Source organism: Macrobrachium rosenbergii, chromosome 34 (genome assembly GCF_040412425.1).
Source record: "Macrobrachium rosenbergii isolate ZJJX-2024 chromosome 34, ASM4041242v1, whole genome shotgun sequence".
Lineage (NCBI taxonomy): Eukaryota > Metazoa > Arthropoda > Malacostraca > Decapoda > Palaemonidae > Macrobrachium > Macrobrachium rosenbergii.
This window is the reverse complement of record NC_089774.1, coordinates 5,931,325-5,944,311: the sequence shown is the minus strand read 5'-3', so window position 1 is coordinate 5,944,311 and position 12,987 is coordinate 5,931,325. Positions and strand designations below refer to the sequence as shown.

Below are 12,987 nucleotides of genomic sequence, written 5' to 3'. Positions count from 1 at the left end.
TTACTGCTTCTTTCCGCTGCCAGGCACACGATTAAGCGAGTGTGGAGGAGATATCGTACCGATGCCGCGTGAAGCTAGATTGGAAACGAGAAAATTATTATAATTATTAATTATTATTATATATTAACAGTCATGACAAGTAATATACTTTATAGCCAAAATAAGCACCGTTGAATTTCGGTTATTACGACGAGAGAGAGAGAGAGAGAGAGAGAGAGAGAGAGAGAGAGAGAGAAGGAAGAAGGAATTCCCACAGATAAGACCTTGCTCATTTCCGGCCGCTCAGTTCATCGCCTAGTTCTCCACTGCGCAGTGTAAGATGTAGTCCACACAGAGACAGACTCTACTTAGGTAGCCCAAGTGATTCTACCACCACACCGGGAACACGGAAGGAGGTAATGTTTTTCCGTCCGTTCCTGTCTGTCTGCCTGCTTGTCTGTGTCCGTGTGTCTGTCACGATGAATGAGGCAAAGTGGTGTATAGAGTCTTGTGGCATCAGTAACCGTAACGCTATTCTTCTTGCATTACAATACATTCTTATCTATTTATTGATTTGTCATTTTTTCTTTTTAATAAGTGTGATTTCTTCTTTCTGTTTCGCCCTTTTACCTCCTCTTACTTCTTCCTACTGAACTCTTTAATAATAATAATAATAATAATAATAATAATAATAATCAATAATCAACTTTGAATTTCAAGTCAGTGGCCCCTGTGGTGGGCTTGTTCAGTATGAATAGGGTTCATCTTCTGAATAACAATAACAATAGTAATATCCGTAATTTATCAGTTCTCGTTGTTCTGTGATACTTTACGACGTCCTAAGACAGCTTCTTTTGTTTGAGAGGACTCCCCCCCCCCCAGGCTCATAATTTAGGGGAAATTGCTGCCAAGCGTCGCTTTCGCCCAACTCCGCCACCAGTGATTCACAGCTGCCTGATCTATGTTCTGTCGGCATATCCTTTGCCTGTCTCCGACCTTCAACGCGACTTCTCAGAGGCTGGGGAAAGCCCTTTGGCTTCTTGAGACCTTCAACTCGACTTCTCAGAGGCTGGGGAAAGCCCCTTGTCTTCTTGAGAACTGACGGGAAGTGTTAAAGGGTTCAGCAGTTTAATCAGTAAGAATTTCAATCAAAGAGAACAGAATGTAGAATTTAAGCCAGAGGCCCAAGCGCTGCTGGGACCTACGAGGTCATTCAGCGCTGAGAGGGAAATTTTGCCAGTAAGGATGCTATCAAAAGGTGTAACAGGAGGAAAACCTCACAGTTGCACTATGAAATGATTGTTAGAGAGGGTGGAAAGTCAGGTGGAAGAAGGAGAGAATATGGGCGTAGATACAGTAAAAGGAATGAAAGAGGTTGCAGCTAGGGGCCTAAGGAAGGGAGTATGCAAAGGCCCTTCAGTAATGCCCATGGGGGTTCAAAGATAGACACAAAGTCACAGCAGGTTCCAGCGGATGGCGTTGAATGCACCCCAGTTCTCATTTCTTGAGCTTGACTTCCAGGATTCAATATAGTAGTGATTCTCATTTCCAGGTCTCTGAAGCCCAACGTCAGACACTGACAAAGATACCCCTACTGGTGGCTCTCAGCACTGACACTTCATCTGTCGCCCCTTCCAGCCAGATAGCATGGTTTCAGGGTTGCCTGTTTCATCTATTTTTCTTTACTTCCTCTTTATCTTATAGTTTATTCTTCCCCACAGGGGGTAGTGCGATCAGCGTGCCTCAATCGGTGCACTGTAGACGTGACTTAACAACCCCTTCCATTGCTTTCACTGTACCTCCGATCATACTCTCTTCCTCCCATCTGACTTTCCACCCTCTGCCAACCATTATTTCACCATTATTTTCAGCGCTGGATGGCCTCATAGGTCCCAATGCTTAGCCTTTGGCCTTAATTTTATATTCAGGTTCCAATTATAATTTATTCTTTATCTCTGTATATCCACACAATGTCCTAGGGTCCCAGGGTTTGTCACATTCTGTGTGTGTATGTGTGAGTATGCACGTGTAAGCAATATATAAACATAAATGTTACTTACATTCAAACCCGAGATAATCTGGTAGGCAGATTCAAATACGTAAGTAGTTCTCAATTTCTTGCTCTATTTCATCTCCCGCAGTCAGACTTTCGAACATCTCATTTCTGGCAACTCATCTCCTGTCGTCAGACTCCGAAATGGTGACTATGTCTCAGCTTCTTTGTTTACTTTCAGATTCTGGACACACCCACAGTTCTCCATTACTGCCATTCCCATGGCTTCACAGACGGAATCAAAAGGGTATGGCACTGAGGAAAAGAATCTGATGCGACTCAGCTGCGTTCACAAGAAAGTGACGACTCGAGTCCTATTGTTTGTGTTTCAGAATGGTTCACCTGGAAGATCCAATTACTCGTCATTGCTAGACTACTACGAAGCCGAGAGTATTCTGAATTTTACAAAGGGGCTCACTACTGCCCAGAAGGAAAAGGTCAAGAGTGACCTTGACGGGAAGTCATTTGACATCACGCTGTTGTGCAGGTGCCTTCGCAACGGGAGCCACGGCCTGGCCAAGGACCCTGGGAGCTGGGAAGCACAGGACAAAGAAACAGCTGGCATAGAATCTCTCATAACCTTCGTCAAAAATAAAAGGAATGAACTGGCTCACGACGACCACCCACCCCTCACAAACAAGAACCTTATTGAGGAAACAAAAAAGATTCAAGACGTCTTGACTAGGATTCTGAAATTTAGTGGCGAGATTTACGGCCTTGAGCCAGGCACGGTTGAGCGTGAGATTGATGATGTGGAATCTGAAATCAGGACGTATCTTTACGGCGAGTTTGAAGCGAAGACATTTGAAGACTACACGGAGGAGATACTCCACGAAGCCCTGTCAGACTTAGTCAACGAAGACGGCGTGAAGGAAGTGCTTCAGCAATACGACATGGCTTATGAAAATGTAGTTAGTACCGTGAACCATTTAATTGAGGTCAAACTCCCTTTAAAGGAAGTTTACACAGAGATGAAACTTACAGGAGAGTTGCCATCCGGACAAGAGGTCAGTGCTTCATATGAGGATGTTTTGTGTGATCAGAGTTCTGGGAAAACAAAAGATATCATTGTAATAGATGGTGTAGCTGGGGTTGGGAAAACAACACTGACAAAGAAGATTGTCTGTGACTGGAAATTAAAGAAGGGTAACATGAAGTACCTCGACAAGTATGATCTTTTGCTGAAAGCCGAGTGCAGAAACTCGGCCATAAAGTCATTCGATGATTTACTGCATCACCTGATGCCGAAAGTTTCCAAAATGTTCAAACCTGGTGATCTGAAAAGGGTGGTGCTTGATCAGAACGTATTCGTCATACTGGATGGTCTGGATGAACTGAATGAGTCATCAGCTAATTTGCTAAGGGAAATTCTTGACCTTAAGAAACATTTTGGAATAACATTGCTGATTACAACAAGACCTGAGAAGCTGACTTTTTTGCGCCAAACAACGAGTTTCCACTTAAAGCATATCCAGCTTCTGGGAATTCCTTTGGAAAGAAGGGATGATTTTGTTATCAAATACCACAGTGAGATTGCTAAGATATTTCCACATGCACAAGAAGTAAAAGGTCTACTCAGCTATCTGAAAAGAACTGAACACCGTTTAGCTGATTTATGGAGGCTGCCATATAACCTTTCTTCACTGAACATATTATGGGCTTATGACCACATGAATGTCATCAAAATTAACACTGCCCCTGAACTGTATGGAGAGATATTCAAGCTGCACAAAAGCAGACTGAAAGAAAGACTGCAAGTCAGTACACCAGCTGACGAATCTGTGTTGCACAGAAAGATTGATTTCTTCTTGCATGCTTTAAGCAAAGAATCCCTAAGGGGACTCATGAATGATCAAATTAACCTACCACAACAAGCCTATAAAAGACTGGAGGAAGTCTGCAGCAATATACAAGTTCCCACTGCAGAGATGACTAGTGCATTCCTTAAGCGTGTTCCAAGCACAGATGTGATATACTCATTCCAGCACAAAGGTCTCCAAGATTTTCTCGCAGCTTGGTATATTTTTCTTGAAATCTCTGGGGAAGATCACGGACATGACATACAAGAAATAATGAAAGAAGTAACTTCATGTCTTATTCAGAATAGAGTTTCGCCTACGGTGAGTCACACCATTGTGGAGAAGGTGAAGGAAGAACTAAGAAATAAGAACAAGACCAGGAGAGGTGGTTTTAGAACAGCCGTTACTTCAGTGCTACGGTCATTTTCAGGCCCCAAAACACGTGTCATTCGGAATTTGCTAGAAGACATTCGTGGCTCCCCTCAGTTGGAACTAGCAAAATTTGAAAACACATTATTTTGTCTGATAGGAATGTTTCATTCCGAAAAGGCCGAAATTGCTGAAGCTTTGAAACTGGAAGCTTTGGAGCTTCTCCAGTCGACTGGAATGAGCAACAGAGATTCGTGGATCAGAATACTCAACTCTGTCAAGTGTGATGAGTTCACTGCTGCCTTCATCAGTAAGCAGCAAAAGCTTTTCAGTGGGAACATTCAGATAACAGATTCATCAGTGTCTGCCTACATTGCTCTCTTGAAATCTTTGAAGCGCCCTTTCAAGGAGGCCACAGCAGTGAGGATTGACATTGCCATTAAGGAAGAACTACAGGGAGCTCATGAATTACTCTACTTAATCAACTTGTTCCAAATGTCAATTAAAAGATTACTTATGACTCAGAGAAATTACAGGGAGTACACTGATATGTTTGAGAAACTCTCATCACCCCTGAAAGATGAAGGTGACATTGAAGTTGATATCACTGTCGATGAAGACTTGTGCAACATCGGGGAACTACTAGCTGTGGTAAAAGAACGGAACTTGAAAGTTACAAGGCTAAAAGTGCACGATCTTGAGGTTTGTGATTCCAATGTCGAGGAGTACATTGAAATGCTTAAGCGCTTCCCACAATTGCCTCCAAATGCTAATCAAAACATTGCCAAAATTGATATCGTTGGTGATCTGATCAGAGGTGATGAACTCCTAGAACTCCTGGTGTGTCATCATTTCTCAGTAAGGGAACTGCTGATTAATGGCAATAATTTTGCAAAATATATTGACCTGCTGGGTAAGATGACCATGCCTTTTAGGGATAAAGAAAAGCTAGAAGTAGTTTTAAATGTAGATGAAGATTTGCGGAAGCTCCCTGCCCTATTGAACATCATCAAGAAAAACCAGTTTCAGTTCAGACTATTTAGAGTCAGGGATTTTATTATAGATGACACAAACTTTAGTGAATACATTTCAGCCTTCAAAGATATGTCAGTGCCCTCAAACCAGGCTAATAAAACTTGCTTAGATATTAATATTACTGGAAACTTGACAGGCGCGAGTGATTTACTAACCTTGATAAATCTCAATGGATTCACAGTTAGGCGTTTTCTGGTAACTGCACAGAATTTCACTGCCTACACAGCAATGTTAGAAGGAATGACAACAACCTTCAAGGCAGCAAGTAATGTTGAGATGCATTTAATTATCGATGAAGATATTTCTTCTATCGGCAGACTGATGACAGAGATAACGAAGAAGCGCTTTCATATAAATACGTTCCAAGTAAGAGATTTTGAAATAAATGATTCTAACATTACTTTGTGCCTCTTGATCCTGAGATCTTTGTCTCCGCAACGCAGAAACGATTATACACCAAGTGTTAAAATTGCCATCAAGGATGGTGTAAGAATCAGTGATGACTTGCTTCAACTTATCAGTAACTATAAAATCAATGTGGAGAGCATTTTAATAACAGACTCAAACTTTGAGAGATATGTCCTTGTACTGGCACAGGGTTTGAGACCCTTGCAAGATGCCAGCAACATAAACATTGATATACAGGTGAAAGCCAGTCTGTTTGAGATACAAGAACTTTTGACACTGACCAGACACCATGGCTTTCACTTGAGAAAACTGAGTGTTGGAAATGGAAAGATGCTAATCAACACTCATAATGCAGAATATTACATCTTGCCATTACAGAACCTGCCAAAGCTTGACAGAGATGCCTATGAAGGGGAGGTTTCTGTGTACATAGATAAGATGACTCAAAGTACTGACACCATTCTCCACGAATTAGCAAGAAATGAATTCAAGGTCATCCTAGACTTGCACCATGACTTCAAGAACCCTACGGTGCCGACGGCATCCACCAATGCGCTCAACGTTCTCTTCGAAAAGTAAGGAAATCCATCATTGGTCTTGAGTTTTATTATATCATAATAGCACAGCTTTCCTTGACATTAATTCTGTTTTGTTCTTATGTCAATGTGATAGAATTAAGAACACAAAGACAGGTAGAATGCATAACTAATGGGACTAATTATACTACCAGGTTTGCATAGCAAGATTAGGTTATTTATCCTGCATCCTCTAAATGGTGGAAGAGACATTACAGTAGGTGTTCTGAGCCCACAGTCTCTCATCACCTTATCGACCCCTCAGTTTGTCAGTGTTGCCGTCACAATCAAGTCTCACCGTACCCCCCACCAGTTATACTCATTAACACTGTGCCCTTATACTTCTTACAGAAACCTGAATCATTTACTGCAAATACTGATGAACAGTCATGTCCCTTATTCAAATTGCTTGCACATCTTACTCGACCAAAGATACTTACGTAACTTGGTCACCCACTCAGTTACACAATCACTGTTGTCTGCCACAGTCACTTGCTTGGAATTCCATCACCCCCTGGAATCTCTCAACCCTTCAACTTTTTCAAATCTCCCTTTGTACCTCCACAGTCATTTGTTTCTACTGTGTTGGCTAATCTACAGGAAATCAAATAATGAAGATTGGTATAGATGGCTGTTATCACTGACAACAAGCTGATTTTTGTTACGGTAATAGTTTTATATACATATAGATTAAGCCGTTTACCCCAAGAGATTGTAGCTCCCTAAGAAAATACAAAACAATGATCACTGCTTTTTTCAAACTCTAACTATTGATTGAAATGTTGATGAATCCCTGTGTAGAAAACTTTCACATTTCTACCTGTTTCCTACACCTGCACAAAAGGTTCATCAGGAATGAGTGGACATTGCTAAGAATCAAACAGAATACGATTCATTCGCCATTTTTGATAACCTGCTTCCATCCCTGACAGGTGCCAAGTACAGAAGTATGTTGGGAGGATGTCAGGAGACCTGAGGCTTCCTCAGACACTGGAAACATTGTGGGCAAGCGTTCCTGATACTTCTGCCTACTTTAAACTCCAGAGCTTCCTTCTCAGGGGTGAACACTGGTTAGATTCTTTATGTGAGTGCATAATCTATCTATTCATCTTTATGTTGCATTCATGTGTGAAACTTAGGTTTGAAAATGGTTTTGCAAAGTAAAATGAACTTGTTCTCACCTTGTATTCTATCTCCTTCCAGGTGTCTGTGTGAGCCTTAATTTGGACCCAGAGAAACTTCGTCCATTACAAAGTGGCCTGATGTATCCTCCTAGCCTCTGCATCCCTGGGGTGACTTCTGAGGAGGACGTTCTGAAAGCTACGAAAATTGCCCTAAATTTCACGCCCACCACAGATTTCCAGTATGTAACTATTGGGTTAATTCACCTACCACATCCAATGGTCTAAATTCTTGAGTTCTACCATAGCTGCTATGCCAAGGCCTCCTATTGTCTTGGGTTTGTTGTTCTTTTACAATTTCTTTTCATATTTGTTTAGAATAACGACAACACGTTGTGTGTATTCATTTTTGTTCTGTGCAACAATGATATTCAATAAGCAACAAGGCCAATTTAGACTTGACTTCTTCAAGTATGGGGTTAGCCGCTTCCTCAGCATAACTGATCCATAAGTTTACATAAAGAAGAACCTTTACACAAGCCTCCAAATGGTACTTAACATCTCTTGGTCCAAGACTCATCGTCTCACCCTTTTCTGTATTACTGCCATTTTGCTGAATGTGCTGCTGCCTCAGTCATCAGGCTAACTCTCCTTCTACCTCCCAACAGAGAGCTAAGCTATCTCCTTTTCCCTGATCTGAACCTGACGCAAGACCAAGAGGTCGACTGCTTCGAATCCAACATGAGACGCCTTAGGATTAGAAAATCAATCATCCTGCCCACGTCGCTCAAAAAGTCACAGGTATTCAACTCACTCATCCGGCCCAAGCCGCACCTGAAGTCACCGGTGAAAACCATTAAGAAAGTTCCGAGTCTCAGTATTGAATGGTAAGTACCTCTGTCTCACTAGCATACTTGCTTTAACAAACAGACATGTTTCTGACTCTTACTAGGGAAAACTTTGTTCATTTCAGTGGAATACCTGGCCATGTAAAACCTGGTACCCTTCCTGATGTGGATTCGTGGTGAAATGACAGTGCAACCTTGAAGTGCCCGGCGCTGTAGAGTCAGCTGTTTTGGATGAACAGTTTGGATTTGTCCCTTTAAAAGGTATATACCTGGGATCATGATACACTCAGCATGGGAAGAGGACTTTGGGTAACATGGCGACACTTCAACATCCAGAAGATGGCCTTGCATAATGTTTTGCTCTAGAAGATGACATTGGATCATGATACGTTAGGCCCAGAAGATGACTTAGGATTATGATGTTAGGGCCAGAAGATGTTCTGCCGTGGAAGATGACTCTGGCCCACAGTATGCAAATTTCTCACCTAGACTAAATTGAAGCCAACACATCCAGATGCATCCATCTGCTTATTAATGTTTTCTTATCAGATACGTCCAGACATACAGGCATGTATGACACTGGAGTGAAAAAGTTCGACATATTCTTCATTTTCCCATCACATATCACACGCATCTAAAATCCGAAAGCACCAGCGTATTCAGGGTGAATTTATTGTATGAAAACACAAGTTTTATTTGATCTTGATAGCATGAATGATGCAGAATCTGGTGATAAGTAAAAGCAGGTATAAAAAATGAAATGCTTCTCTCTTCACTTTGTGTTTTATCTTATTGATCTCGGGTATGACCAAAACTTTCCTATCTTGTGCAAAACGTGAGATAAATGAAGAAATATAAAATACTGCTAGTTTTCTGATTGGCTAGGGGTACCGATACCAGCCAATCAGAAGCCGTCAAACAAACGTCTGGTAGGCCCAAGAATCTACCTGAAGTGAACCAGCTATAGTATACTAAGTACTGGGTGCTTATAGGCCTAAACTAATATACTAAGTACTGGGTGCTTATAGGCCTAAACTAATATAGGCCTAAACTAATATACTAAAAAAGATTTCAGTACTGGGATCAAATATACAAAAATTACGAAGATAACAGAATATAAAACTCAGTCAAAATTCAGTGATGTTTAAGTTAAAATTAATGAAAAAAATTAAAATTAAATGAATCAAAAATAAAATCCTAAACAAAATAAAACTAAATAACAATATACAAAACTGTAGACACTTAATTATCAAGACCGAACTTCAAAATACCAATAAAACCCGAAATGTCGAAGCCCAAAAAAATTCCAGCAGGTAATTCCCGCCTCCTGCTCATTCCAAATTGAGCGAGGTGACCAGCGCTCGATTCCTAATTCCCAGTTGCCAACACTAAATCAGGAACGGGTAGAAATATGATTTCGGAATGTGGCTTCAGATATATGAGGGATAATGTTTATTTGCAATTATTAAGCTGTGGTTGTGGCTGCGTGCACGAATTAAACTTAGGCCTATAGGCCTAAACACAATTGCAGATTATACTGTATATATATATATATATATACACAATTAAAAGTAAAAATAAACATACACAAAACATAAGAAAATTAAATCTGTTTTTTGCCTAACAATCAAAAATTTTGAAAATTCTCCTTTATTAAGTTCTAAATATACTGAATATATTTAATACAGTCCCAGAATTGACGCAAATGAAAATGGAGCCACTTGAACCCAGAAACAAATCGGGGACGGTTGCTCGCCATTTTAACTTTCATTCAACCTACTTCCTTGTTTTATGTTCGTATTAAGTCGAGTGAAGGTTTGGGCGAGAGATACGAAGATGATAATTGCTGATAGGAGCATAATAATTGCAAAATTGGTGAGGTTGTGATGGCAATTCTGAACTTCTTAAACACTTTTGGTTTCTACTTTTTAGCACTTATTTATCAGCTTCATACACACACACACATATATATATATATATATATATATATATATATATATATATATATATATATATATATATATATATATATATATATATATATAATATAATAATAAAACATCCGTGCGTTTGTGTATTGTTAACAAGTAAGTGTCAAAGAGTACAAATTACAACACTTTCAAGTGCCGTTAAAACCTCGCCTAGAATAGAGCACTCCATCTTTTAGGCCTATTCACGATTGAATATATATATATATATATATATATATATATATATATATATATATATATATATATATATATATATATATATATATACTGTATATAGTGTGTACATATAAAGTTAACTAATAAACGTCAAATATTACAAAGCAAAGTGTTTACGCACTTTTAAAATTGCCGTTCCAACCTCGCCTAAACTTCCACACACCGTCATCAATAAATATCTTTTCTCCAATTATCATCTTCACATATCTCTCGCCTGAACCTTCACTCGACATAACACCAACATAAAAGGTCGGATAAAAGCTTCGTAGAAACGAGTAATAAATCAAAAAATAAAACCAAAAACCAGCCAACTAGTACTAATGACCCATTTAAGTTGCCCAAGTTCTGGAACTATTAATATGTATTTAAATAATGTTCATTATATTTAAAGGACCATACAAGACCATTTGTAGTTTCACGTCACAGTTTTATCGTCGAATATATAACGCGTGTGGGGAGATTTAGCACAAGTTAGGAGGATTTCAAAATCTGTTTGTATTTAAGTTAAATGCGGATACTTACGGTAGGAAATGGGAGCAGTTTTGTGGATATATAGATAGGTGTGAGTTTATATGTGTTTATGTATGTGTATTTATATGTATATATGTGTATGTATATTATGTATATACATCTATATTATACTATTCTCACATAACTAGCAATTAAACCAAGCCTCCACTCTCTAGGCGTAAGTAAGCTCTGTTCAAATCCCACTGCAAAAATACTAAATTATGCAGTAATTTTTGTACCAGGTAGTTAGACGACTGTGGTAATGGCCAAAGAAAGTGTTAAAAAAGTCTAGGGTCATGCAACTTCATCCCAAAGGACTTAAGAGAACCGGAAACTTAATACCTTCCAGAAACAACCTCTCTAAGTCTAGTGCAAAGGTTTGCAATAGAACTTTTCACAAAAACTTCGACTCATTTTGAAAAATTCATTCAAGAATGACTTCTGTGAAATTTAATATTCGTTCGTTTTTAATATCCGTGACGCCCTCAGGAATAATTTCTATTTGTTAATTAGTTCATATGTCAGAAACGATATAATATTTACTTGGGAAATATTTGAGAGATAGGTTGGCGAAGAGCAAGTCTAGGCCTATGCTCGTACGCAAGTAATTTGAACCAATTTATTGTCCTCATGGTTTGATTTCTTAACAAAATTCTATGTCCTTTTAATCTTCGAACTTTATTTTAAAGAAACCTTGTAAGTATAACTTACAAATAACTATAAGTTGGCAGGAAAATAAATTTTGGAGGGTTAGGTCTATATAAATGGTAGACGGTTCTTACGTAAACATCCACTATTAGCTAATTGCATTTTTTCAATCAATTCCAATAAAATTTAATGTAATTCACGATAAATAACATATTACCTTAAATCATACTTTGTTTATAATGTTTGTTTAGCCTCAAAAAGGCGAAATAGACTGAAGATTGAGGTGCCAGTTAGTCATAAGTTTTATTTTACACTTTTGAATTACTTTTTTATGTATTAGTGTGTTTTTTAAAGTAAATATATTTAATACATAGTATTTTATAACGCCTATAGAATAACTTTTGACTTATATGAGGTTTGGAGTGAGAGAGAGTGGCTCTAGGGAAGAATGTATTCGAAATTATTGCCATATTCACATTGCATCCAGGTATACTTCTTACACCTACGCAGACCTCATTCCCGTGTACTTTTACACGTAAATACAAACACTAATACACCGTCAGCACTTGCATTATACATACGGCAAATAAAATGACTTCTTGAAGGAAAACCTAAGCAGATAATAAGCAAACAATTCTCTCTTTTAACGTATATCCCACACTTCCAATATGGCGTTCCCGCCTTCCATACGACTCTGAATAATCGCTCCCTAATAAATGCCTCGGTATTTTGTTCCGTAATGCCCCCATGACATTTAACCGGACATTTTTCAAAAGAGCAATTACTGCTCGCTAATGAGCGCCGGGACAGCCACGGGTAAACGCATTTCTTCCTTGGTTTATGGTGAAAAATGTTAAAATATTTTTCACATTTTTCTATGGAAGGGGAGAATGGTTCAGTTTGCCCTTCAAGGATCTCGGCCAACGGAAAACGGGAATTATCATAGAGGTTAAGTATAGTTATATGGAGACAATTCACAGTTTTGTTAAAAAAGGGGCCTATTTCGGCCCTGGGCTGGGTACAGAGGTCATTTTGACCTTCCCAGTGACCTCCCAGTGACCTCTGCATCACCCCGTACCCCCCTACCCAATCCCACGACCCCCCACCCCCCTTAAAATAGAGAAAAAGTTAACCTTTTTCCCACAGGAAGTTCAGAAAGCCATCAGCAATGTCCTACGTCCTAATTTCCTTTTGCCTCGATGCAACTGAATTCCTTCATGTTATGGAACTCTTATTGCTTCTGAATTCTTTTTTTGCTTCTGCTTTCCTGCTCCACATCTTTTTTCATTTGTACACGATAAAATGGTATATAACTGATGGTTGATTTTTATTTAGATCACTCAAGGTACTGACATTTAACCATATCTTACCAATTCTTCTTCCAAAAGCAGAGAACCTTTCAATAAAGGGTTATGGAACCCTTGGTGGCAAGAAA

General features: G+C 39.1%; 1 protein-coding gene across 1 annotated transcript; it reads left to right on the top strand.

Moving 5' to 3' along the window:
* The first annotated feature begins 286 nt into the window (after window positions 1-286).
* LOC136856107 (uncharacterized) lies at window positions 287-8,962 on the top strand. Its single transcript, XM_067133756.1, has 6 exons — window positions 287-395; window positions 2,214-6,218; window positions 7,151-7,302; window positions 7,422-7,581; window positions 8,008-8,226; window positions 8,313-8,962. The coding sequence occupies exons 2-6, from the start codon at window positions 2,254-2,256 to the stop codon at window positions 8,365-8,367; spliced, it is 4,551 nt and encodes a 1,516-aa protein (XP_066989857.1). The 5' UTR covers window positions 287-395; window positions 2,214-2,253; the 3' UTR covers window positions 8,368-8,962.
* Window positions 8,963-12,987: the final 4,025 nt, after the last annotated feature.